General features: G+C 57.1%; 10 protein-coding genes across 10 annotated transcripts; 6 read left to right on the plus strand and 4 right to left on the minus strand.

Annotated features, from left to right (window-relative positions):
* Positions 1-223: 223 nt before the first annotated feature.
* Positions 224-1,428, plus strand: DICSQDRAFT_46947 (Nop52-domain-containing protein; the record flags this gene model as incomplete). The annotated part of the gene is made up of 5 exons (XM_007359808.1): positions 224-284; positions 342-455; positions 515-671; positions 724-855; positions 909-1,428. 5 exons carry the CDS (start codon positions 224-226, stop codon positions 1,426-1,428), a joined length of 984 nt encoding a protein of 327 aa, XP_007359870.1.
* Positions 1,429-1,680: 252 nt separating this feature from the next.
* Positions 1,681-2,040, minus strand: DICSQDRAFT_165026 (uncharacterized protein; the record flags this gene model as incomplete). The annotated part of the gene is made up of 3 exons (XM_007360547.1): positions 1,681-1,807; positions 1,869-1,939; positions 2,005-2,040. 3 exons carry the CDS (start codon positions 2,038-2,040, stop codon positions 1,681-1,683), a joined length of 234 nt encoding a protein of 77 aa, XP_007360609.1.
* Positions 2,041-2,773: 733 nt separating this feature from the next.
* On the minus strand, positions 2,774-4,561 carry DICSQDRAFT_48229 (RabGAP/TBC; the record flags this gene model as incomplete). The annotated part of the gene is made up of 7 exons (XM_007359887.1): positions 2,774-2,954; positions 3,015-3,240; positions 3,297-3,334; positions 3,385-3,401; positions 3,456-3,799; positions 3,856-4,071; positions 4,252-4,561. The coding sequence occupies 7 exons, from the start codon at positions 4,559-4,561 to the stop codon at positions 2,774-2,776; spliced, it is 1,332 nt and encodes a 443-aa protein (XP_007359949.1).
* Positions 4,562-5,408: 847 nt separating this feature from the next.
* Positions 5,409-5,959, plus strand: DICSQDRAFT_165028 (transthyretin; the record flags this gene model as incomplete). Its single annotated transcript, XM_007360548.1, has 4 exons — positions 5,409-5,436; positions 5,489-5,594; positions 5,648-5,816; positions 5,870-5,959. 4 exons carry the CDS (start codon positions 5,409-5,411, stop codon positions 5,957-5,959), a joined length of 393 nt encoding a protein of 130 aa, XP_007360610.1.
* Positions 5,960-6,326: 367 nt separating this feature from the next.
* Positions 6,327-7,352, minus strand: DICSQDRAFT_46218 (uncharacterized protein; the record flags this gene model as incomplete). The annotated part of the gene is made up of 3 exons (XM_007359760.1): positions 6,327-6,694; positions 6,770-6,863; positions 6,939-7,352. 3 exons carry the CDS (start codon positions 7,350-7,352, stop codon positions 6,327-6,329), a joined length of 876 nt encoding a protein of 291 aa, XP_007359822.1.
* An 826-nt stretch (positions 7,353-8,178) lies between these two features.
* Positions 8,179-9,129, minus strand: DICSQDRAFT_76710 (membrane-associated proteins in eicosanoid and glutathione metabolism). Its single transcript, XM_007360549.1, has 6 exons — positions 9,046-9,129; positions 8,872-8,978; positions 8,752-8,814; positions 8,536-8,693; positions 8,431-8,476; positions 8,179-8,367 (listed from the first exon to the last, which is right to left on the minus strand). The coding sequence occupies exons 1-6, from the start codon at positions 9,069-9,071 to the stop codon at positions 8,306-8,308; spliced, it is 462 nt and encodes a 153-aa protein (XP_007360611.1). The 5' UTR covers positions 9,072-9,129; the 3' UTR covers positions 8,179-8,305.
* Positions 9,130-9,774: 645 nt separating this feature from the next.
* Positions 9,775-13,097, plus strand: DICSQDRAFT_131466 (glutamate-rich WD repeat containing). Its single transcript, XM_007360550.1, has 13 exons — positions 9,775-9,977; positions 10,031-10,357; positions 10,411-11,104; positions 11,163-11,802; positions 11,856-11,969; positions 12,025-12,155; positions 12,212-12,229; positions 12,282-12,295; positions 12,348-12,356; positions 12,412-12,449; positions 12,504-12,787; positions 12,898-12,963; positions 13,038-13,097. Exons 1-4 carry the CDS (start codon positions 9,782-9,784, stop codon positions 11,491-11,493), a joined length of 1,548 nt encoding a protein of 515 aa, XP_007360612.1. The 5' UTR covers positions 9,775-9,781; the 3' UTR covers positions 11,494-11,802; positions 11,856-11,969; positions 12,025-12,155; positions 12,212-12,229; positions 12,282-12,295; positions 12,348-12,356; positions 12,412-12,449; positions 12,504-12,787; positions 12,898-12,963; positions 13,038-13,097.
* A 379-nt stretch (positions 13,098-13,476) lies between these two features.
* On the plus strand, positions 13,477-17,384 carry DICSQDRAFT_142762 (uncharacterized protein; the record flags this gene model as incomplete). The annotated part of the gene is made up of 13 exons (XM_007360551.1): positions 13,477-13,488; positions 13,544-13,988; positions 14,050-14,198; positions 14,256-14,538; positions 14,592-14,779; positions 14,833-15,153; positions 15,208-15,371; positions 15,424-15,673; positions 15,734-16,130; positions 16,182-16,692; positions 16,758-16,884; positions 16,945-16,981; positions 17,068-17,384. The coding sequence occupies 13 exons, from the start codon at positions 13,477-13,479 to the stop codon at positions 17,382-17,384; spliced, it is 3,201 nt and encodes a 1,066-aa protein (XP_007360613.1).
* A 2,534-nt stretch (positions 17,385-19,918) lies between these two features.
* DICSQDRAFT_76715 (uncharacterized protein) lies at positions 19,919-22,974 on the plus strand. Its single transcript, XM_007360552.1, has 4 exons — positions 19,919-20,324; positions 20,425-20,697; positions 20,763-21,008; positions 21,063-22,974. The coding sequence occupies exons 1-4, from the start codon at positions 20,000-20,002 to the stop codon at positions 22,706-22,708; spliced, it is 2,490 nt and encodes an 829-aa protein (XP_007360614.1). The 5' UTR covers positions 19,919-19,999; the 3' UTR covers positions 22,709-22,974.
* A 263-nt stretch (positions 22,975-23,237) lies between these two features.
* On the plus strand, positions 23,238-23,560 carry DICSQDRAFT_165035 (uncharacterized protein; the record flags this gene model as incomplete). The annotated part of the gene is made up of 2 exons (XM_007360553.1): positions 23,238-23,377; positions 23,431-23,560. The coding sequence occupies 2 exons, from the start codon at positions 23,238-23,240 to the stop codon at positions 23,558-23,560; spliced, it is 270 nt and encodes an 89-aa protein (XP_007360615.1).
* Positions 23,561-24,175: the final 615 nt, after the last annotated feature.

Consider the following 24,175-nt stretch of genomic DNA (forward strand, 5'->3'; position numbering starts at 1 on the left):
AGAAGGAGATTAAGACGCGGTGTGCAGGGCGCGCGACGCGTCGAGCCTACTCGAGATGCTACACGACAAACGCGCACTGTCCGAGCAGAACGGAAAAACTTTTGGCGCTGCTTCCTCCTCGCTCTCTCCCCGAATTCCCTTGTCCGTGCCTGCTCACCTTGGTTTTCTGACTCTTCCACGCATCATCACCCACACGGCTCGATAGCGCACCAGAACCAACCTAATGGCATCTGACTCTGCCTCTGCCAATGGCCCGCCGCTTGGCAAGTACCTTGCATCAACCGGTACGTCCTCCTCACTTCCGTGTCAAGTGCGGAACACTCGTGCTAATGCATGCCAAGACAAGAAAACAAGGGATAAAGCCATAAAAAATCTCGCCGCTTTTCTATCTGATCCCTCACGCGACGCCCTACCCAAGTCGGAGATGGCGAAGCTATGGAAGGGCGTATTCTACTGTGCGTATTCGCCCCCTTCTGTCCCCGCACGAGCAGCAGGCCCATCGATAGTCGTGCAGGTTTCTGGATGTCCGACAAACCCCTCGTGCAGCAAGCGCTTGCCTCCGAGATTGCAGACATCCTCCTCGCCATCTCGAGTTTGTCCGTATCGTTGGCGTTCTTGCGCGGGTTCTGGGAGTCTACTGTCAAGGAATGGAACTCAATAGACCGGTTGCGGTGAGTAGATCCATATATTCCGCTGTCCAAATACCTAACCTCTTTGCGACAGCATCGACAAGTACTACATGCTCGTCCGCCGTTTCGTGAACGCGTCATTCCGACTGCTCATCCGGGAAGGTTGGGAGGCAGCTGCCGTCAAAGAGTACAACTCCATCCTCACAGACCGCGGAGGACCCCTGCGGTATGTCATCTGCTGCTTCCCCATGCCCTACACGCTCTGAGCGCTGTCTCCAGTCCCGACGACACGAAAGTGCCCACCAGCCTCGCATATCACCTTGCCGACATCTACCTGGAGGAGCTCGATAAAGCCCTCGGGAAGTCACCAGTAGAATCACCGCTTCCTGCGCCGCTCTCCACCCTCCTCGCCCCTTTCCTCGCCCTTTCCGCCCGGACACCGACATCCATCACTCTTCAGCGCATACAGTCTGCTCTGCTAGAGCCCCTCCTCACCGCGTTCGCGTCCCGACAAGACTCAGACGAGCCAAGTCGGAAACGACCGCGCCTGTCGACGCCAGAGTTCCCGAACCTTGCTGCGAACGCGTGTACGACAAACCCACCAAAAGAGGGCTCGCTCGATCCCTTCGCTCTCCGCAAAGCCGTGCTCAAGCAGGTCTTCGACGTGGCGAGCGAGCCAGACACTCGTGACGCAAACCGGCGGAAGCTATACGCCTTCTGGAAGGAGCATATAGAGGATGAGGACGACAGCTCAGGCTCAGGTGCAAGGTCGGGCAAGAGGGACCTGGATGGCAGCTAGGGAGGTACTTCGTATCCGTGCGATTATAATGATACATTTGTCGTGCTTTTGTACAGGTATCTTCGTGCCGTGCAGTCCGTCAATCCCTATCCGGAACCGGAACCCAGAGGTAAGGATCTATGTCTCCGACTCCAGCACGGTGGCCCATCGTGTATGGGACAGACCACCGCTCCATCCTCCCTCTAGTCCCAAATGATGCTGTCGTTTAGTATAGGGATGAGATCCTCCAAGTCGCGCTCCCAGAGCCTCAGCCTAGTGGGTCTGGTGCTTGAGATTGAGCGTCTCGGTGACGTGAATGGGCTGGCAGTCGTGCTTCGCGAATCGGGCGCGGCCGATGTATCCCTTGGGGATCGCGGAGGGAAGAGGGCCGGAAATAAGGCTATGCAGCAATAAGCGCGAGTCAGACGCCTGGATGGGGAAGAAAGGATTGGCACGCTAACCTTGGCTTCTTCCACTGGGAATAGACGAAGAAGGCGAGGCCTGCCTCGAGTGTGGTAAAGAGGAGGATTGACTGTGAGTCGCATGTGGGATGAGTGCATGCTCCCGATGCGGATTGCTGTGGAGAAAGCTGCCTACCGGGGCGCGACTGACGACGAGAGGTGGAAGAGCCATTTGGTCGCTGAGTTGTAAGCCGTTTGAGCGGTGGGGTAGGTGAGAGTGGTGTGTGGTTTGAGTGGAGAAGTGCGCTGCTAGGACTGGATGTGTCCACAAGAGATGCTTTGTGTTACTGAAGACCTCATGAGGGGCTGAGCCCCATCTTAAATACCAGGCCCATATCGCAACACGCCACAGCCGTAGCCGTGTGTCTTGCCTATCGCGCAAAGACCACGGTAAGACTCGGAACGCGTCGCCCAGCCCAGGACAGACGAGCCCCAGGTCGGCCAACACCCCCTTGACAGGGAATGGATTGCACGCCGAGACATGCAACCCGCCGGTGTTGCGGCGGGCCTGGACAACTGCGGTCCGCGGAGGACGGGGTCTGGTCCACGGTCACGTGTGGGGTCGATAGGCGTTCTGGCCGGAAAAGGTTTCTCTAGAACCCCAGTCGGGCGCCACCCACAAGCTCAAACAAACCCCTGCCTAACGCATTTGTAATGTCCTCGGTTCCGGACCGTGGTCTCTGTCGCGCAAGGCAGGGGTCGAGCTCGAAATCCCTCGGCCGCGATACGATGTGGGTCAGTGAACGTTCTGGACATTCAGTTGACCGTGATTGTCCTGTTCGTCAGGTCGGTCGACGTTCGAGCCATGGATAACGAATGTGTATCCTCAAAATGTAATAAGATTAGCGCAAAGCGACCGAACGTACACCCCACCAGAACGTCCCAGCATACACCTCTCCGGTTTTCTACAAGTCCGGCAATTCTCGCTCGATTAGCCTCTTCCATGTGCTCTCCCGCCACCACTCGTCCATGCTCTCTATGCGCTCCCAGAGGTTCTCCTCGTCGAGGTTGTAGATCTCGTACTTGCCATTGTCGACCGTCCGCCCGTCCCGCTTCGCCACTTCCAGCGCCGCCTTGTTCTCCCCTCTGTATCAAGTCGATCCGGGTGTCAGCGGCGCAAAAACGCTCTGATAGATAATCACAGACCGTAGCAGCTCGAGAAGCTCTTTTTTGTCGGGGAAGAATAGACGTGGCTCTAGGACACCGAGGATGGCGAGTGCCGCACGGTACAGGAACGCATCTCCTTCCAGAAAGATGACATCCCAGACTCGTGCACAAGCTTCGAACGGAAGATGCTCTAAGAATAGTGGTATCAACCAGTCTGGAAGGTACGCTGCGGGTGATACTTGGTGCTGCTTGAAGTTGAAATAGACTAAGATCCGCGATTAGCTGATTACCTGCACACGGAAGCGTCAATCTCAGGCTCACTTTTGGGCATCCCATCCGCGAGAAGGGTATCGAAGATCCTGCAAGGGGTAAGACGGATTGTTGTTGAAGAACCTAGAAAAAATATCACCTGTAGTATGCTTCCACCTGGGTTGCGGTAGATCAGCCCGTTGATATGCTCACGAGCCAGACATCACTTACGTCGTCTTTTGATGCCATACCGCCGTAGAAAGACCGCAAACAGTGTCGTTCGAGCAGGTTCCGCATGACGATGAACCCTTGAGCGGGCGACATATTCATGAGAATCATGCCTGCGATCTTCGCCACCCCGACCACATATCCCAAACCCTCGTCCGACCGCGCAACAACCCATGCGCACAACATGTCCTTGAGGTCCTGATATAGAGGGCCCTTCTCCGGCGTGAATAGGTGTATTGCAGGAAGGGTTGTTCGGATATCGTCTTCTAGCAACCTCAGGACAGTCGTTGGAAACGAACCTGAAGCTAGTGCTCTCTTTGCTCTTGATAAGCAAGTTTTGAATGAGTCTAAGATATCATCGGTCAGAATTGGCCTGCCATGACTGAGCCTTGACGCGCAATACCTTTGCTCAGTGCGAGCGGGTTCCCGATCGCGGCCTGCCACATGCTCGCGCGTAGCTTGGTAGGGATACCTTGCCACCATACCCTTCGCAGGTGCGTGTTTCGGTGCACCACCGTCCAGTCGGGCACGATCTCGCGCTCCCAGACGCCGATAGACTCCTCTATTCGTCGCTCGCGCGCCAGCCGGCGTTCCAGCAGCGCTTGCCGCCGCTTCTCCTCTGCAAGGCACGTCGCAAATACGCCCGGAAGCCACATCGCAATGTCATCATCCAGCGCACGCGCATATATGCACAGGGCCAAGATCCGGTACCAGGAGGGGGGAGGCACAGACTACGTTAACAAACGTTCGTTCATTCGTGAGGCCTCAAAGAGACGGCCGGCAGACCAAGCGCACTCACCGGCGGCCCGACTGCGCTTCATCATGTCCTCCCAGTCCTGCAGGTGCTTCCTGTCCTCCGTGCGCGGCTTCGGGGGCAGGTACGGCGGCCGCGTCTTGCTGATCACCTTGTCGAGCATGCTCGGGCCGACGGAGCGCGACGGGCGGTGGCGCGCCGTGGGCGTCGGCGGCTCGGTGAGCTTCGCCGTGGTGGGTGTGGGGAGGGAGGTCGAGGTGGGTAGTGGGAGCGGGAGGGCGGACGTGGATGCTGAGGCGGTGTGTGGAAGGGGGATGTCGAGCGGTGTTGGAGGGCCTTTCCGGACTTCGTCCATGGACTGGGCGTGCGGGCGCGGGGATGGCTCATGGTCTTCGGAGAGGCGGGAGTCATCGGACTGACGGGCGTCCGAGCGCATCTCGGTCGCCTGCGCTTGGGGTCCTGACAAGTCGATTTGTACCGCAGGATATCCCGCGAAGGCCTCTGTTGTGTTCCCGTCATGTAATGCGGGTGGTGGTGGTGGTGGTGGTGGTGATGAAGGGTCGTCGGACAAAGAGACATTCGAAAGGTCCGAAGAGAGGGTGACCTCATAGAGCGAATCCTGGTGCGAGGACGCCTGAGAGATCATGCGAGGAGACGGTCTCCTCGCCTGCGACGAGGGAGATGACGGCACGGACTCGTGTCCAGCGTCGATGTCGAACGTCGAGACAGACGCATCGGGGTCGACTGAGTACCCTATCTTTGCAACAATGTCGTCCATATCCAGCCCGTGAGCCTGCCAGCTGTCCAAAGCACCTCCATTTCCGTTCGCAATGCCATTCAAGTTCTTCGCGAGCTCTTCACGAATCTGGGCGGGAGAGAATTCGGGAACGTCGACGTCCTCTGTGTCGGAGAAGGCGTCGTCGTTGAAGGAGAAACCAGCAGGAACCCGGTGAGTCCTAGCAGCAGGAAGAGCGTCGTGCTCGCCGTCACCCGTGTTGTGCGCCATGCTGCGTGCGGCGGCAGAGGTCGGTAGGGAAGCAGAGAAGAGCAGTGCGGAAGGAGATGGGGTCGGCGTCGACTGTGCGCGCAGGCGCCCGTTCTAATTAAGCTCACGACGCGTTGCGGAGATCTCGGGCCGCCTCCGATCAAGTTGGCCACGATTCCACAAACTCTTTCGACGAGCGGTGAATACGACGGTGAACATGTCCAAGTCACCGGTAACCTGCCATGGTGCGTAGGAACTGTCGGAGGCGACGTATTGCTGATCATCGCCTAAACACAGTGCTGGATTCCTCTGTCGGCAGGCCAGCCGCGGGAGTGCCTGTACAGCTCCAAAAACTCAAGTCCGCCGATGGACCCACAGCCGGATTTGATGTGCTCGCCGATGGGTACGTGCAATCCCCAGAATGAACATGATCCCAAACTCAGGTAAACCCCTCAGTGTAACCGATCACGACGGTCGCTGTATGCAGCTGTACCCTGAGGCCGGCCCCGGACAGAAGAGGGAAGACCTCATCAAACTCCAAGCCGGGAACCTCTACAAGGTCGTCTTCAAGACAAAGGACTACTTCGAAGGTACTGGCCGGAAGTCCTTCTATCCATGGGTTGAGGTAGCTACACTTTATGTTCACTCTTATTGCAATTACTCATCACTCTCGTGCAGATCACCTTTGAGGTGCCCAGCCCAACGGAGCACTATCATATACCATTGCTCATCAGCCCATATTCGTACACGACATACCGCGGCAGCTAGATGCAAGGTCAGAATATGGGAAGCATGTATGGGCCACAAGACGACCATGGAGTGCAGCGTGCTAGAAGATGCATGTACATATACAGTACGGTACTGGAACTACGACACATGTGACAAATGCGACTGTTGCGACGATGCAGAGACGATGATGATATACAGTGGCGAGAGACGTCTAGCGGTACAGTTACAGTGTCCCTAGTATATACAGGCAGGCATGCAGGGTCGTCGGTGCCCCTGACGATGCGCGCAAGGACTAGAAGATCAGCAGGTAAGTGAGGGATTAAGTTACGTACAGTACGACCAGGATTATAGATCCTTCCGATACTTTCAAGACTGCGCACAGAAGACAGACAACGTTGTGAGGCGATCATACGATGCTCAACCCATTGACGCCCTCCTCCGCATTCTCGACGTCTCGCTCTCCTTCACGTCGCGCTCGGGTCATCGGACGGAGTATCGGGCTCGCAAGCCCAATCTGTGCGCGCAGCGTCGGACTGGAGAGCACGCTCGCGGAACCGAAGCTCTGCCGCGCTGACCAGTACGAGCTCGAGCCAGGGACGCTCGGCGACGATGCCCCAGAATGCACGCCGTTCGGGATCGGAATAGGGATTGGCATGGTGAGACGAGGTGCCGCGCCAGACAACCGCCCATTGAATGCCTCGCGCAGGTGCGAAATCGATGGGGAGACCGCGCGCCGCTTCGCCGCAGTGGGATAGGGGTCGTACCGTTCGTCGACTGCACAGGATGTAAGGCCGCGCAGTCAGCACCGAAAACCGGGAAGGAGCGAGTGTGGCACTCAACAGGACATACGCTTCCTCTTATTGTTCCGCACGGCACTCGTCGATGTCGGCGGTGGCGTGTACCGCCAGGATGACACAATCGGCGAAGACACCGCTGAGGATGGCTGTATGCGCCCGGTTGAGCATGAGGTCCGCCGCCACACGCAGTGACAGAGGGATGACCCAGAATAGGAACGTACCATGTCGACATCCATCGCCACCCCTCCAATTGGACTCTCAAGCATCAAGCTTAAGGGGTCGTCTCCATTGATACTCTGCGCAGGGGTGACCGGCTTCGTCGGCGCGCTCGACTCCGTGTACGCAAACGGCACGCTATCGTCCAAGTCCTCGTCGTCGCTCGGCGTCGACTCCCTCTGCGCCTCATCCTCGCCCACCTCTTCGGGGTACCGCCCGCGGTCGGACGCGGGGCGCGGCGTGCGGGGACGTTTCGGAGGGTCGCTGAACGACGCCAGTATGCGCTGGAACTGCGCCTCGGACTGCACCTCGTTCTCCTGCATGTGCGAGTCTGCCACGAGCGAGAGAATGCGCGGAATCCGAACCTGTTCGCGCGTGCGTGAGTAGATGCGGGAATGTGCGGGTCTCGCCGGGGGCATGGTGTAGGTGGGCCAAGGGAGCTGCAGGAGAAAGCGGATGAAGGTGCGAGGAAGCGGAAAACGAGGTGCGGGGCAGACAGGACGGTAAAGAGAGAAGCGGTGGGGAACAGCAGTGAAGGGGTATGGGTATGGGCGAGAGAGGGAAGTAGAACGCACCGGATGGGAGAGCCTGCGATTGTGCGCGCGCACGGGTCCCGGCCCATCCTCGTTACCCGAGCTCGAACTCGAGGCAGAGGTCAGGCGAGGGGGCGTCCGTGAACGGCTGGTCTTCATCGTCGTATCGCTTTCTGTGTCGATCTGCGGCCCGGGGAGGAGGGGCGTGGCATTGCCCGAATCGCTGTCTGTTGACATCTTGTCTCGGTCGCTCTCAGAGTCCTCTCCGTTCCCACTGGAGCTGTACCGGCGGGTGAAGGAGGTGATGAGCGGGCTGTGGAGGCGGCTGTCTGGAGGTGGGTTGCTCCCACTCCTAGGGCTGAGCAGGCTGGGGCGTCGCAGTCGAAGCAGGAAGGGACTGAGATCGTCAGAGGCACTTGGAGGTAAGGAGGCTGATGGAGAGGACGGCAATGCGAAGTCGGACGAAGATGTGGGCAGAGAGGGGCGGATGATTGGTAGGTGCACAGTAGGGCGCTCCCGGTGAGGACTCATGTTGGACTCAATCCGAAACGGCGAGTTGATGATTCCAGCAAGCTAGGAAGGTGCACATAGAAGACAGGAGAGAATAGGATTGCGCTGTCGAGGTCAGCGGTGGTATAGATCGGGAGGCTCTCGGTATCTGTACACGCGCTCGGATCGCCCTATTGACGGCGCTAATCCCACATTCCCATAGCGTTTGAATGGCTTGTTGGACAAACACAATCCACCATTGTCAACAACAAGGCAGTATACAGAGATACTGATCATTTTGCTGCATCGCAGTGAATTACCCATTACAAGTATAGTATAACGTCTATGAATCAAACCTCCAGGGCTTGTCGCACAAAGGCGACAGCAGAAGCAGTCGACGTCAAAACAAGGCCTGGTCAATCACCATTTCCACCCAGTCAGCTATTGTACAGCAACTTGCACCGATGCAACTCACCGAATAGTGCCAGACCGCCGATAGTGGAAGACTTGAGCATGTTGCGCTACGCCCGATATCTGTAAGTGTCTATAATTGGCTCTCGAAAACTCGCAAGTTGCGCACCTTCTTGGGGTCCCCGGTCGAGTAGCCGATGGTGTAGAAGACACGAGCTAAGACCCAAGTACCGCAGAGGGCTGAGGCGGCGATAGGGTGCTTCAACCCGGTGACAAGAGTGCCCGTGAGGATAACCGGGAGGACCTCAAGAGTATTTTGATGGGCGCCTGTATGAGTGTGTCACAACCGCACAACGGTCCACCATCATCGAGATATAGAACTTACGCTGCGCGCAGTTAAACTTCTGAGCGGCCTGGTTGACAGCGGCCTCCGCCTTCTCGGCGTAGACTGCAGCAAAATGTCAGTGGGTACGTTCCCGAACCTTTGAGGATAGGTGAACCTTACCCTGAGGGTAGTCGATCTTAGCCAGCTTACGGGCGGCACCGACTCGAATGGTCTGCCACGTAAGGAGCCAGAAGGTGGACACCGCCGCGGCAACGGGGTACGCGAACCTGAGTGCCTCACAGTCAGTCAGAGGAAAAAGCAGATGGACGCTCGCGACTGTGGTCATCAACGTACTCCTTGTGAAGGACAATGCCGGACATTCTTCTTGTGCAAGGGAGATAGATACGTAGTCAAGGAACGTGGCAAATAGGAAGGAGTGGGAAGTGCTGGTGGCAACGCTCCTGGACATGGCTACTTATATCCCTGAGAACGTGAATGGCGGACATCGGAAAATACATCCTTACGTTGAAAGTATACGCGTCCCCACGGCGGACGGCTGATCATGGATTCAAATCGGAGTTAAAATTGGCCATGTCAGCAGAGTATATACGTGGCCACCTCTACAGCCTAGATGACAGTCGAGTACATATTATTGTCAGCATGGTAGGAGCGCGGTGCGTCCGCGAGATACTCTCTGGACGTTAGAACGCTCCTGAGACTCAAAGGATGGCAGCAGGCTCAATGCAACAAGAAGGAATAAGGAAGAACGTGCTAGAAAGAGTCCCACAGGCCACGCAGCGTCAAGATTGCAAGCGAGACACGGCAGCCTTCGACAAATGATCGAGGCTCACCCCAACGCCAATGGGCAGCTGGCACTTTGTCCAACTTTCCCCGCACCCACTGCACCTTCCGAATCCCTGGGAAGCGATAATCCCGCTTCCTTCGGGTTCCCACGTCCAACTGTACCCGATTTGGGTTTGTCGATGGCACCCACGTGGTCCTAATCTTCGGCGCTTCTAAAAATTGGATGCGAAATGATCAGGCGCTCATAAGCAGAAAGCCTTGATATCCTGCACCCTAATGCTTCAAAATGTCTAAGCGTTCTGCAACAGAAGTCAACTCCTCGTCTGGAAGCCACCTAGAGCCGCGCAAAACTCCTAGGTCGGAGTCAAAACGGAAGGAAGATGCTGCGGACGACGAGATGGGCGAGTTTGAGGACGGATGGGAGGACGAGTACGAGAGCGATGAGGACGTCGTAGATGGTGAGCAGGGGAAGGGAGATGACTGTACGTCTTGCACTGCGGGTACAGTCCCTATGGTGCCTGACTTTGAGGCGTAGCTATGGATGTGGACGACGAGGTTATGCCCCCGATCGAAGAGTCCGAAGAGCCTCCCCAAGCACCCGAAGCCTTCATACCCGGAGTCCATAAACTAGGGAAGGATGAGATCCTCGAACCGGACGACTCAGTGTATATCATGCGGCACAACATGACTGTCAACTGGCCATGTCTTTCCTTTGACGTTCTCCGGGACAACCTTGGGGACCAGAGACAACGATACCCTGCAACCGCGTACATCGTTACCGGCACCCAGGCTGATGTAGCGAAGAACAACGAGATCCAAGTCTACAAGATGAGCTCATTGCATAAGACACAAAAGGAACACGGTAAGCACCTGAACAAGATACTAGCTCCATCTCAAAATAACACACTTGAGAAGACACGGACGACGAGGACGAAGAGGACGACGACGCACTAGACGAAGACCCCGTCCTCGAACACCGCTCGGTCCCACACCTAGGCGGCGTCAACCGCATCCGCGCACAACCCCTTCCCGCATCCTCTCCCCTCCCTCCCGTATCCCAACCCTACTACGTCGCAAGCTGGGCAGAGACCGGCAAAGTGCACATATGGGACGTCCGCCCGCTCATCGAGGCGCTCGACGTCCCCGGCTACGCCGTCGACAAATCGCGCACGCACACCCCCGCCTTCACCATCAGCTCGCACGGGCGCGCCGAGGGCTTCGCGATGGACTGGGCCGCGTCGGGCGGCGCGAACCCGTCCGCGCTCCGCCTGCTCACGGGCGACGTGCACGCGAAGATCTTCCTGACGACGACGACGCCCAGCGGGTTCAACGCGCTCGCCCAGCCGTTTGCGTCGCACACGTCGAGCGTCGAGGACCTGCAGTGGAGCCCAAGCGAGCCGACCGTGTTCGCGTCGTGCTCGGCGGACCAGAGCGTGCGGGTGTGGGATGTGCGCGCGAAGGGCCGACAGAGCGTCGCGGGCATCGCGCGCGCGCACGAGAGCGACGTGAACGTGATCAGCTGGAACCGCGCGACGACGTACCTTCTGCTCAGCGGCGGCGACGAGGGCGGGATCAAGGTGTGGGACCTGCGGAATGTCAAGAAAGCCGGGTGAGCGCGATGGAGGTGTGGTCACGATGGACTGTATTACTGACGCATTCCGCTACAGCACCGCGCCAGATCCTTCGCCTGTTGCTGCGTTCACCTGGCACACAGCGCCCATCACATCCATCGAGTGGCATCCAACGGAGGACTCTATCTTCGCCGCGTCTGGCGCCGATGACCAGGTCACGCTCTGGGACCTCGCGGTCGAGCAAGACGACGAAGAGGCTGGTCCGATGGATGCGACCGAGGGTGGACGCGAGGTCCCTCCTCAGCTTCTGTTCGTGCATCAGGGCCAGAAGGACGTCAAGGAGGTCCACTGGCACCCACAGATCCCAGGCGCGGTCATAAGCACTGCGTACGACGGGTTCAACATCTTCAAAACGATCTCTGTATGATCGACCACTTGTATCCTTGGATTTGTATGGTGTTATGTGTTGTCAGCAGTTCGAACAACCTATATTGTATCGTGTCGCGTCATCCTCTGTCGGGAACACAAGATAGCATTTGAATCTAGAGTAGGAGTGTTCGCTATGATACACAAGCGTGCGGTCGTATACGATTCTAGGGTCAACGTCCGGTGTCATAGAGTCATGGGGATGAAGTCTACGGTCCACCGTAGTCTCAAACATTCGAAGCATCGATATCTGCAGCCACTATAGGCATCAGTACATGGAGCTCGAGTTATTACCCTTCGGTGAACGGATCTGAAAATGTGGTTATGAGGTTAGGCGAAGTCCCCCCGGAGAGACAAACTGACCTTCTCGATGTTCTTATGCAGGATGTCCATAAGAACAGCATATATGGACCGCAAGTCATGAAGGTTTTGTCGGGCGACATAAAGTTGTTTCTCATCATGCTCCTTCAGCGCCAGCTATGTGATGCGTATGAACAACGAGCAGATTGATTGAGGCTGCGCTTGCGCTCACCTGGTAATCCTCGAGGTGAGGGTACTTCATGACTTTGCTACATATCTTGGCACGAGTCAGATAGTCCTGGCGAGCTGCGTCCCGGAGGTTGTATGCGCTCTCTTGTGAGCGATGCAACTCAGACAGACAATCTATAGCGAGCGTCAAAGCATGGTCAGAGGAGCTGCAGCTGCTGGGAATCACAAACCTTCCTGGATCTGGACGCCTAAATGACACAGTCAGCTGCAGCATGCGTGGGTGCAGAGATGAGCACATACCAAAGTTATCTCCACTTAACAAACCTGTTAGCGACATCATACACTATTAGAGCACACCAGACTTACTCCTCGATCCTGAGAAAACGGGTGTGAACGAGATGCTTCATCCGACATTTGGGACACAACTCACTTAGGCATCGACAGGTTGATCCATAGCTTGACCTTGTCCTGAGGTATATGGATATAACCTCACGTCGATTAATCAGCGATATGAGTACTCACACAGAGCTCGGCCAGAGTCTCGCATTCGCGCTTGAGCTGGTCGTGGAGGGCGACGATGTGCTGATTTGAAACCATTTTCCCGGGATGCTTCGCATGTTTAGCGTCGGTGTGGGTGACGCCATTTACGGCATCTCCGGACTCTAGTTTCCGTTTCTTCGGTTCGGGCTCAGACGAAGGTACAGGTGCAGGGTAGACAGTGGTGTCAGTGCTCTTCGGGGCATGCGACAGATGGAAGGGCGAGCTGGACTCATAAGTAGAGTCGATGAGCTTTTGGAGCTCACTAGGACAAACCTGTGAGCAGGTGCGCAAGTGGCCAGTGCGCTGGGGAAGACTCACAGAACCTATTGTGGCTGAAGTGTCAGCTACTTTGAAGCCATAAGAGATGATACTTACGGACCTTGTTGGGGAAAGTCTTAAAGACAATATCCTCTGCGGCCTTATGAACAGTGCTGCGGAAGTCCTATTACCGATGCAAGAAATACGAGCAAGCCCGTCCTGAGTTACGCGTCTGCCTAATGACGGAAGGTCTCTCACGTCTAGTCTCTTCTTAGTGTCCTTGTCCAGCGCAACTTTGGATGACATGCTGACAGGAGCAGATAGGACTGAGAGAGGTATTGACGCAAAAAATGGCGCGGGTGGCGCAGGTCGGCGTGGTGGAGGAGAGAGACGAGGCTGGGACCCGTCGCACGACGCGCCGCAGGGAACGACCCTGCGTCAGGGCTTACTACGGAGGCGCCCATATTTCGATCTCGATCGTGGTTCCCACCAGCTTGATAAGCGCCGTTCACGGACCGCGGCGTCGGTGGCCACTCCTCGTCCTCACTCTTAGATCACCCCTGGCCCGCTCTCCCTCACGTCCTCGTACGTGTCATTCCTCGCTAGGTGCTCTGCTCGTCTCAGGATCTTCGTACAATACCTTGTCTTTAAGCACCTATAGCCCCGCCACCCTCGAAGTTGCATTCTACGGGTCCCCATGGCTGGCCAAGTGCGTTCGCTAGAATTTCACACTAGTCCCAGGTGTTCTGACGCGTTTCTTCCAGGAGGAGGATAGCGTCATCGCCACTCTTACTGGCTTCTCGCTGGATAATGTTCTCTCTGGGCTTGACTTGCCGACAGGACCTGGTCTCTCTAACCAACTTGGCATTTCTGGAGTCCCCTCCATCAGCGCGAAGCAGATCTATAACGACAGATGGGACGAAGATGAGGAAGTGGTTGGGCCAGGAGAGGGCGAGGACTGGGAAGATGAGGTAGACAGGGAGCTAGCAGAGGAGGACGAACACGCTGGGCCGGTCAAGATGGAGGTGGTGTCTCCACAGGTGGGCCCGAAGCAGAGACGCAAGCGAATCATACGAAGGCTCGTCGAGCGACCGAAGACTGTATACGAGCGGTTTCCTACTTTTGAGAAGGACAAGATCCTGGACTTCACAGAGTTGTTCAAAGGAGTGACTGTCCATAAGTCTCGTATATCCAAGCGACCCTTCACCGGTCAGTCACAAACGTGTACCCTGTTTCCCGCTGAAGCTCATACCTGCACGTTGCACTGCAGTGGAGTCTGTGTATCCAAGGAAGAAGGACGTCCCGAAGAACTTCCTTCAAGCTATCGTAGGAGATACGGAGCGGCAGGTGGAGAGTAAGCGGGTGGAGCAGGTAGTGGCAGCAGGGGATGTTGAGTCAGATCTCAGACGAGCTCTGCAGGTGTGTTCGTGTGTGCTTTCGTGCGTTTGTGATTACTTTCCACAACGACGGTTTCAGGCTCGCGGAACCTCAGATGGTCTGCCATCGCTCCCATTCGATGACCGGTCATTCGATCTAGTCAATATCACGAATTGGGATGAACAGATCGTCTGGGAAGCCGACGACGACGCCAGATCATCCGCCGCTCCCCCGGAGAATAACCTCACGACGCCGATGAACAAGACGCTCGAGACTGGTCTATGGACTCAAAGTATCATCTGGGGTCCCCGCGAGCCGTTCCGGGATTTCACTCAGCTGGAGTTGCACGAGCAGGACATGTTCCAGGAGGAAAAGCCAGCAGGTGGGTCAGAAAAGTGGAGAAGGCCATACGGATGGCTCATGCTCACTGCTTAGTGCTAGAGGTTGCTCGGCCACGCAAGCGGCTGCGTACAGACACTCAGCTGCCAAAGGACAAGTTTAACATCTCAAACGACCAGTACTACGAGGTGTCGAAGGATGGCGGCCGTCACCGCGTCCGCCAAACCTTCGGGCAGCTTGTCGTCGAGCACGCATATCCTGCGCAGAAGCTGCAGCTTCCCTTCGTGAGTCGTAGTTTGTCCACCATCTAGTTCTTCCACTCAGTCATGTACTACAGTACAAGACAAGACTGTCGAAACAAGAAGCGCGATCCTTCCACCGACCCGCCCTTCAGTTCCCTCTCAACATCGAGATGCACTTCAGCAAGGTCCGTACAGCGAAGAAGAAGAAAGACAGGGCAGGGCGCAAAGTTGGCAAAGGTGGCGACATCGGCGAAGGGTTGCACCGTACTGGTGATCTCAGCCTCCGCGACACCAGCAACTTCGTGCTGTGGGAGTTCTCCGAGGAGCACCCGCCCATCATCTCGAACTTCGGGATGGGCAGCATTCTCGTCAACTACTACCGGAAGAAGAACGAGAAAGACGATTATATACCGAAGGTGCGTATCGGAGTGGCCCTTCGAGGTTGGGCACCTTGATGAACCTTCGCATAGAGTGACCTTGGAGAGCCAATCGTCATCGAGCCTCAGGACGAGTCGCCGTTCATGAAGTTTGGCTCTGTCTATCCAGGGCAGACAGTGCCGGCGCTCTACAATAACCTCGTTCGAGCCCCACTCTTTCGACATAAGGCATATCCCACGGACTTCCTGGTCATCCGGTACGTGCTTACATCACCTTCTCAGCGCATACATGAAGCTAACTGGCCTCAGCACGAGCACCAAAGGAGAGACCAAATACTACATCCGAGAGATATCTAACCTCTTTGTGGTCGGACAGACTTATCCCATCACGGAAGTCCCGGGACCTCATTCGCGCAAGATAACGAACACGATCAAGCAGCGCCTCCAGATCATCGCGTTCAAACTACTCGAGAAGAGCACTGAGAAGCGGCTCAAGATCTCTCGCTTGATGAAGTACTTCCCCGATCAGAATGAACTGCAGATGCGACAACGTCTAAAGGTAGAACTCGTTTGTACTACGGATCACTTGATGAGCGGGCTCACTGTGCTGATCTCCCAGGAATTTATGGAGTACCATAGACGTGGGCAGCATCAGGGTTTCTGGCGTCTAAAGGGCAACTGGACAATCCCTTCGTATACCGATATGCTCAAGATGGTCACCCCAGAGCAAGTCGTCCTGTCGGAGAGTATGCAGGTCGGCCAGCGTCATCTCCAGGACTCGGGTTACAGCTACAACGGCGAGGTCGCAGAGGAAGACGAGGGCAACCTCTCGATCGAGCAGCAGCTTGCGCCGTGGATCACGACGAAGAACTTCTTGTTCGCGACGCAGGCCAAAGCGATGCTGAAGCTCCACGGAGAAGGCGACCCTACTGGCCGTGGTGAGGCGTTCAGCTTCATCCGCGTCTCCATGAAGGACATCTTCGTGAAGGCCGGTGAGGACTACGAGCAGAAGCTTGGTATGTCGCCTGTGAGCTGTCCGTCCGTACTGTTGCTGACGATGCGTATAGCCGAGGCCGAGAGCCGTCCCAAATCCGCACACAGGTACAACGTCGCCGAGCAGCAGCAGATATACAAGTCCGAGATCGAGCGCATTTGGAAAGCGCAGTTTGATTCGCTCAGCCGCAAGGACGAGCCTGAGCTCTCGGAGGACGAGGAGGACAAGAAAGCCCCAGCAGCGGATAAGAAGCCGCAGCGCAAGCAGTCCATTTTCGAGGGCTACTACCCGGCGCAGTCGGGCATCATCCGTATTGAGACGCCTGCGCCGGTCTCTCCGACGTACAGCCGGGGCTCGTCGTTGGCGCGGGATGTCGCGCGTGATGGCAGCATGGGTCCAGACGCAAGGAGGGTGCTCAGGATCAGGCGGTTAGTGGGGGGCGAGTGGCAGACCGAGATTGTTCGAGATGCTGCGGTCATCCAGGCTTACGTGAAGAAGCGGCAGGCGATCGAGGAGGAGAACACGACTGCCGACGCTCTTGCGCCCACCGGCGATGCTGACCGCGACAGGCGAGCGAAGAAGAGGTGCGATGGGTATTTTCCCGCTGCGGCTGTCAACATGAGCGCTGACGTTACTTTTGTGTTTGCAGGATTGAGGAGGAAATTGCACGGATGAAGAAGAATCAGGAACGTCGTCTGCATCGGAAGAACGCGAAGATTGTCAAGGAAGGCGGGACGCCGCTGCAACTCAGTCGTCCTATCAAACCCGACACCACTGTAAGCTCCGCCCGTCCACTTGCTCCATGCTCATGTGTACTTACGTCTTGGCTTTTCCAGCGTCGTTGCGGGCATTGCGGTCAGATGGGACACATGAGTAAGCCTCATCCTTTTGCCGTCGGCTCTTTTTTCTGAGCTAATTGCACCCATCTCTCTTCCATTTATCCTCTCCCTCTTGCGAAGAAACGAATCGCAAGTGTCCTCGATGGGCAGAGTTCAACCAGGGCACAACGCCCCTGCCAACACCCTCCGCAGCCTCTCCTCCCGCGACGTCCCCCACAGGCACGAGCGGCAGCTTCAACTTTGGTGCTGGGTCTGAGGCCTTGTTCTCTCCCGCGGCGTCCAGTTCGCTTCGCGCGGGACCTTCGCTCAGCTTCCCTGGCTCCCATGGGCCCTCGCCTCTTGCGACAAGTCCGCCGATGGTACCGGATGACGAGGACGAGATGCCGGCAACGCCTTCAGGCGCTCCCAAGATCAAGCTGACGCTCAAAAAGTCGTGAACGAAGAGCTTGTCCGCTTTTGCGCCTCCATATACCGTGCTTGGGATAGCAATCTGTCAGCACGCCTTGGCGTGCCGTCCGCTACTTCGTGCTCTTACCACTGGGACTGCGATATTCATACTTTGGATTGGGACGTGTGATCATGTTCTAAAATATATTCTCTTGTTGTCGTGCTGTAGCTATAGTGTTCGTAGTGCTCGTAGTGCTGTAATTCATTTGTGCGTAGTACGTTTTCGCACGTGGCCAGATCGTCGCCTCGACATTGACCATAGACACCACATGATGCTATGCGTGTGCGATCCCTTGGCTCACTTCCTTTCTCCGTCCTCTCATGGAGGCCTGTCCGCGACCAAACCCTCCATTCCGCCGGCATTCCGTCGGCGGCTCCACTGACATCGAACGGAGTTGCTTCCGGGCTCCTGAAGGGCTACTAAAGAAAAGCCTCGGAGTTGTATTTTGGGACGTGGGTGCCGAGGAAGTCATCCAGGACCTGAACGTCCCTCTGGAGTTGCCATCCTACCCAGTCAACAGCGACGTATTGTCCATGGGTGGCTTCTATCAATGACGCCACGTAACCACACCCCACCGGGTCCACGGTAAGGTGCGGCTACGGCTTCGCGATGTGAGTCGAGGTTAATTGTGTTGAATGAAGCGTACCAGTTTCTCGGACTCGGAAGCGTGCTGATGCCCGGCTTGCGTCCATTGCCTCGCACAGGGGAACCGAATCCCTGCCGAGGGAGACTAGGGCGCGGGGACCGCTAGCCAACTACCTTGTCAAGATAGCGTTCGCATGCCCCTCGACGGTAATAGACCGGGCTGTACGCCATGGGGACGCACGTAGGTTCAAGGACGCCCTGACCACGGTGCGTGCGACGCGGTTGGGGTGGGATCGCGCACACACGATAAGCAAGCCGAACCTTCCGCGAAAGTAGCCTTTGTGCATGCATGGAAATAATTTCTCAAACTTGGTTAGATGAACGAAGCGCACAATGAGAGCATGGGAGTGTTCGAAGCTTCCAAGGCTGCGCCCCAGGGAAATCGGGAGTGCACTGAGGAAAGTAGCCCTCGCGCTGTTCCCCTGCGTACCTCCGCATAACCGCTCAGTCCGCTATGGCGGGGACAGCCAGTCTGAGGATGCGCCATACTGCGGCGCAACGACCCGAGCCGCAGCATACAATGCCAAGCCTCTGGCCGAGGCGTCGCGCAATAGCGGTGCCTCAGCTAGCCTCAGGCAAAGAGATCCCGGGCGCCAGTGGAGGACCAGATCTTGATCGGGCCATGCGATCATTGACGATGGGAAGATGGGCTTGGCATACACAAACCTTCTTGACGTTCTTTACGTGACGGCGTCTTGAACTGTCCTGAGCCCTTCGTGTTCCGCACGGCATTCGCAAGCTGGAACACATGAACACCGCCCAGCACGATCCATGACAAGGGGCGCCAGGGACTGCGAATGCGTACTGTGTGATTTCTCCTTGAATGCCGGGCGAATTTGGACCCTCCGACTGTCTCCTATCTCTAAAGAAGTCGCCGAGCTCGACGTCCACCGGGTGAACATAGTTTGACGAGGTCGCCGGAGCTGCCCGCGGGCGTACAGAAGCTCTGTGAAACAACGTCGTGAGCATCGCGGGTTCCGAGTCACTCCGGCTTTGAGAGCACATCTATCATAATGTCAGCCGTACTTCTGCGAGATGCTCACCACTACCCCGGTACTGATGACCACAATCTCACGAACCATCCCGATGAATGACTCGAAGATGCTTGGTTCGCCCGCCGGGCAGGTCCCTGGCTACATCCAAAGGTCAACACCCACGTTTCCAACGCAGTGGACACATGCCTGTATGTCTTCTGTTCCCCACTCGCGAGCGGCCTCTGGTAGCGGTACGTGTATGTCTAATTGAGTCGGCTGTGTGAGCGGTGGCGTCAGGAGCTTCGAAAGTCGAGAACAGGAAGCGCAACACAGCAGAGTGCTCGGGTGCCAACGGGAGATTCATGTGTGCGCTCCGAAAGCAGTCAAACGGCATCTTCATCTAGCGACGTCACAAGTGAACGTGTTCACACTCCGGAAGAGGAAGGCGGGGCTTGTTGTATGCTCGGCAATCCATGTCCCGCGACGAAGGCGCCTGGCCTTGTGTGCTGCAGTACTGAGTCGGATTTATATAGCGATGCCAGCGCCGGAGCTGACAGCGGAAGTGCACGCATTGGCACGAGATTTGTGGGGCGGAATGAAGAAGGTGTTGGTTCTGGTTCGGAGGAGATGTGCATGAGAGGGGGCAGTATTGCGCAGGCAGCCAGATGCCTACACGGTCAAGGAGTAGGAAGAGAAACGCCCACACCCAATGGGCGCCTGTGGGAAGAGGGTGAGGGAAGTTAGGTAAGCAGTGCCAAGTGTTGCCAAGCCTTTCTCTTGCTCGGGCCTTGGCACGCACATTTTGCCAAGAGATCGACATCGGCGACAGAGCTTAAAGAGACTATACTCCTCCGCCATGGACCAGGACAACTTCCCCCATCTCGTCCCACTCTCCACCCTCCAGCACACCCTCCATCGCCAGCTCTACCCCTTCGACTTCCTCGACGACCTCCGCTCTTCCCCCTTCTTTGGCATCTCACAACCTATGAGCCAATCATCGCACTCTCCCAAGGCCTCCGTCGCGTCCCCGTCCGACCCCTCGGACGCTGCGGAGCGTACCTCTCCCGAGATCCCGCCCTCGTCCAACAGCGGGCTCAGCTCGTCCAGCGCTGCGTCCGACGACTCAGCTGGTCATCAGTGCCAGTGGGTTGGCTGCGACAAGGCCCTCCCCGATCCCGAGTCGCTCTACAATCATCTATGCAACGACCATATAGGCCGAAAGTCGACCGGCAACCTGTGCTTGACATGCAAATGGAAAGACTGCGGCACAACGTGTGCCAAGCGCGACCACATCACAAGTCACCTCAGAGGTACGCATACAATCATCCCTCCCATGCCCAATGTCGCTGTATGCCACACGATATTGACGGAACGACGGCGATGCTCGCGCGGACCGCATCGTACCTACAGTGCACACCCCTCTCAAACCGCACGTCTGTGATATATGTAAGAAACCGTTCAAGCGACCCCAGGACCTGAAGAAGCACGAGAAAATACACACAGAAGAACATCACGCGCAACACAAGCACTCCAAGGCCATCACCGTTTCCGACCCTACCTACTCATCGCGCGTGCGTGGCGAGGGCGACAAGCCGCATAGCATCGCTCCGCCGGCTGAGCAGCACCACGGATCCGCCGCGCGTGCGAAATCTTCATCCGTACCCCTGTCGGACAGCTCATCAGGCAAGTGCTCTATTGCAAAACAATGTCGTCGCTTCAGTGCTCATCGCATATTGCCCGCGTACTAGGTGCTGACTTTGGGGTGCTACCCACACCCTCGCCAGAGCTCGACTACGCTCGGGAGGTTGCAGCCGCCCATGGGAGAAATCATATGTACCGTGTCCAGTCACAACTCCCTACATGGGAAGTGCTTGCAGAGGACGTCCAAAACCGAAGCGCCCCTGTTAGCGGCTCAAAGCGCAGCTATGATTACACCGTGGACGAGTTCTTTGCAGATGTCAAGAAGCGACGCGTTACTCCTGCATACGATCCCCGTGAGTCCATCCTGTTTTCACTGCGTCCGCGGATGCTGAGTAACTTGAACTCAGATATGGCAGCACGACTGAGCAATCTTGCCTACCAGCAGTCGCTGAGTTCGGCCACGAGCGGTGGACCGCCTCCCACCTCGATGTCACAGGGACCTTCTTTCCCCCCTCGTTCCGTTTCGTTCGACATCCGTACACCAGAAGAGCTCGCCGCAGTCAACGAGTTCCTGATAACTCTCGGCCGCGACGTTGCGGGAGCTGCCGCGCATCCGCGGCACCAGCACTCCCATTCCGTCCCCCACGCTAACATAGACGAGGCATCATTCTTCGACCCTGCGAATCTTGCCCAGCTCGGGCTCGCAGGCATGCCTGGGATGCCTTCTGCCCCTGGGCCGGGTTCCGGTGCGAGCTATCATGGCGATTCTGGATTCATCCCCATCAACGAGTTTTCGCACCATGGGCCTTCGTCGTACGCGAGCAGGTCATCTCAGCACTCCATTCAGTCTGTACAGTTTGGGCTCTATCCCTCTGCGCAAGACATCGGTCCCGGCGCCGCGTTCCCATACACCACGAACCGTTTCCGTGCGCAGCGTGCTTCTGCGACAGACGAACACCTCTCCCTCGGCGGCCTTCCCCAGTTTCACGGGCAATCCTATTCTGCTCAAAATTACTCGCACTATCTCACGCCCCCTCTCGACATGGGCGGGAGCGCCGGCGCGTCGCCGCTTTCCTCGCACTCTGGCATGTCCACTCCTCCGCATTCAACGCCTCCGCATATCCCCCTTACGGTCTCCCCGGAGAGCGCCGCAGCTTTCGACTTCGTGCGTACTGGCCGTGCGCCGCCACCGGTACAGCTTGCGCCTGTCGACTACAGCGCGAAGAACATGCGCACCGTCATCCCTCTGAGGAGCGCGGGTCCGTCGAGCTCCGCCTCACCTGCGTCCAGCTCGTGTTCGACCCTCGCGACCCGCCCAGAGCCCGTGGAGCCAAAGCTCGGCCGCGTGGGCCACATCGGTCTCCCCGCGCGCCTCACCGCCTCTGCGGCGTCTTCGCTCCCTTCGGTGTCCTCGATTGCGCCCAGCGAGAGCAGCCCGCTCTACCCGCTCCTCACGTCTGGCGACGAGCAATTCAAGCTGCCGCCTCTCGCAAGCCGCTTCCACACGCCGTCGCCCTCGTCTGTACCAGCCGCGCCTTCGCGCGAGCCTACGGTCTCGCCGACTCTATCGACGTCGACGCTCACGGCACACAGGAGCCCCTCGCCCATCTCGGAAGACTCGACGCCCTCGCCTCCGCCGCAACGCTACGCTTCGCCGCCCCCGACGTACGCGTCTCTGTCGATTGAGAAGGAGAGGGAGAGGGAGAAGGATGTCGCGTACCCTGTCCTGCCGCCCATCAGCGCGCTCGCGCCGTCATATGGCTCGCGCGACGCCATCGCACAGCACCAGGAGGAGCTCGCGCGGGGCGTGGGCAAGATCGAGCTCGAGGGCCGGAGCGGGAAGGCGCCGATCACGCCGGAGGAGAGGCGGAGGCACGCAGCGCTGTTGCGGGACTTGCTGGTGACGATCAACATGGAGTACAGGAGGCGGCATGGGACTCCCCCAGCTGTGTCGATGGCAGCGTCTTCGGGGATGGCTGCAGAGGTTACGGTGAAGGAGGAGCCGAGGGGCGTCGAGAGGGAGTTGAGGGATGTCGAGATGATCACTGTCTGAGGTGGGAGGTACGGTTGGACTCTGGGCTCTTTTCGGTCGATATGTCGGACATTGGGATGGGGCGCGTACTGAAGTTAAACGGATCGTATGTATGTATGTTTCCTTCGTTGTTGTACTTGTACCTTGTTCCGAGTGTGCGATGGGTGTCGGTTCACTGGCTGTCAGATAGGCTCAAATGAACTGATATCTATAAGGACTGCCTTTATAGCAGCATAGACATTTTTGTTGTACTCACAATATATCGGACATACACGCGCCACACTGGCACTCAGCTTGTTCGGCAGGGGACGGCCCATGTTTTGGTTAGTCAAGCGGTATGTCAGCTGCAGGACACGTACGTGCCGCGATTCGCATGCTGTATTCCCTATATAGGCACGATGAACCTTCAATGTAGTACATAAACAGGACCTCCTTAAGAGCCTCGCTCGCTTATGTGACATTCACATCCGCCACGCTCCTTCTCGTGAACACTCGAGCCGCTGTCCACCACCACGTGGACCGCATCTATCTCACTCGATATTCAGTAGCCATGGCGTTCGCGCAGTTCTACTACGATCCTGCCGTCGAGTTCGAGAGGGTCCTGGACGAGCATGCGCATACCCAGGGTGCTTCCAAGGGAGGCGTCGCAAACGCAGACAAAAACACTGTCGGCGACGCCAGTGGACTCCAGTACGATGTACCTTCTGTCGTTGTAGAAGCACAGGCTCACATTCCCGCTTCAGCAATATCCCTCCATCACGTTCGCAATCCGTGGGTACCATCGGGGAGCGTCACGGTGCCAGTGGACAGTCGAAGGATACGCTGAATCGACGTTTCGTCGATACGCTGTTCAAATGGCGAGACTCTTCTTGACGTAGCATGCTGTGGCTGGTGTTTGTCTCTGCACTTCGTCACGGTGCACGGTGCATGTGTGGGAGTAGTAGTAGCAGCAGGAGAGTAGGAGAGCATGAAGTCCATGTTAGTTGCGCGAAGTCTTGAAGCTCGTTCGTTGTACTTGTATCGCGTCACGTCCAAATCTTACATTGCACCAGTCCTTCCGTGCGCACCCCTTCTGAGGTCTCAGGCGTTCCCTCGTGTTCTGGTGCATAAGACCTCGACATACCGCGACTACCTAGAAGCATGCAGTCGCGACTGCTGGAGCGCTGACCTTGGCGGCTAACTGACCTGAGACGCGCGGTGCGCAGGTGACGTCAGTCGTCACAGAGATCTCCACAGAATTTATAGCGGCGGGCTGCCATGCAACCGCACCTCAAGGATGCGTTCCTCGTCCAATACTGCCACATTATAGCCATGCCGACCACTCGTGCGCAAGATCGTGCCGCAGCGCAAAACACCCTCAAAACTCGGAACGCGTCCGAGGACAATCAACTCGCGCCAGAGAAGCCTGCATCCAAAGCGAAGCCTGCGTCCAGAGCGAAGCCTGCATCCAAGGCGAAGAAACCCGCGTCGCAGAAGAAGACTGCCCCA

This window comes from Dichomitus squalens (genome assembly GCF_000275845.1).
Source record: "Dichomitus squalens LYAD-421 SS1 unplaced genomic scaffold DICSQscaffold_1, whole genome shotgun sequence".
Lineage (NCBI taxonomy): Eukaryota > Fungi > Basidiomycota > Agaricomycetes > Polyporales > Polyporaceae > Dichomitus > Dichomitus squalens.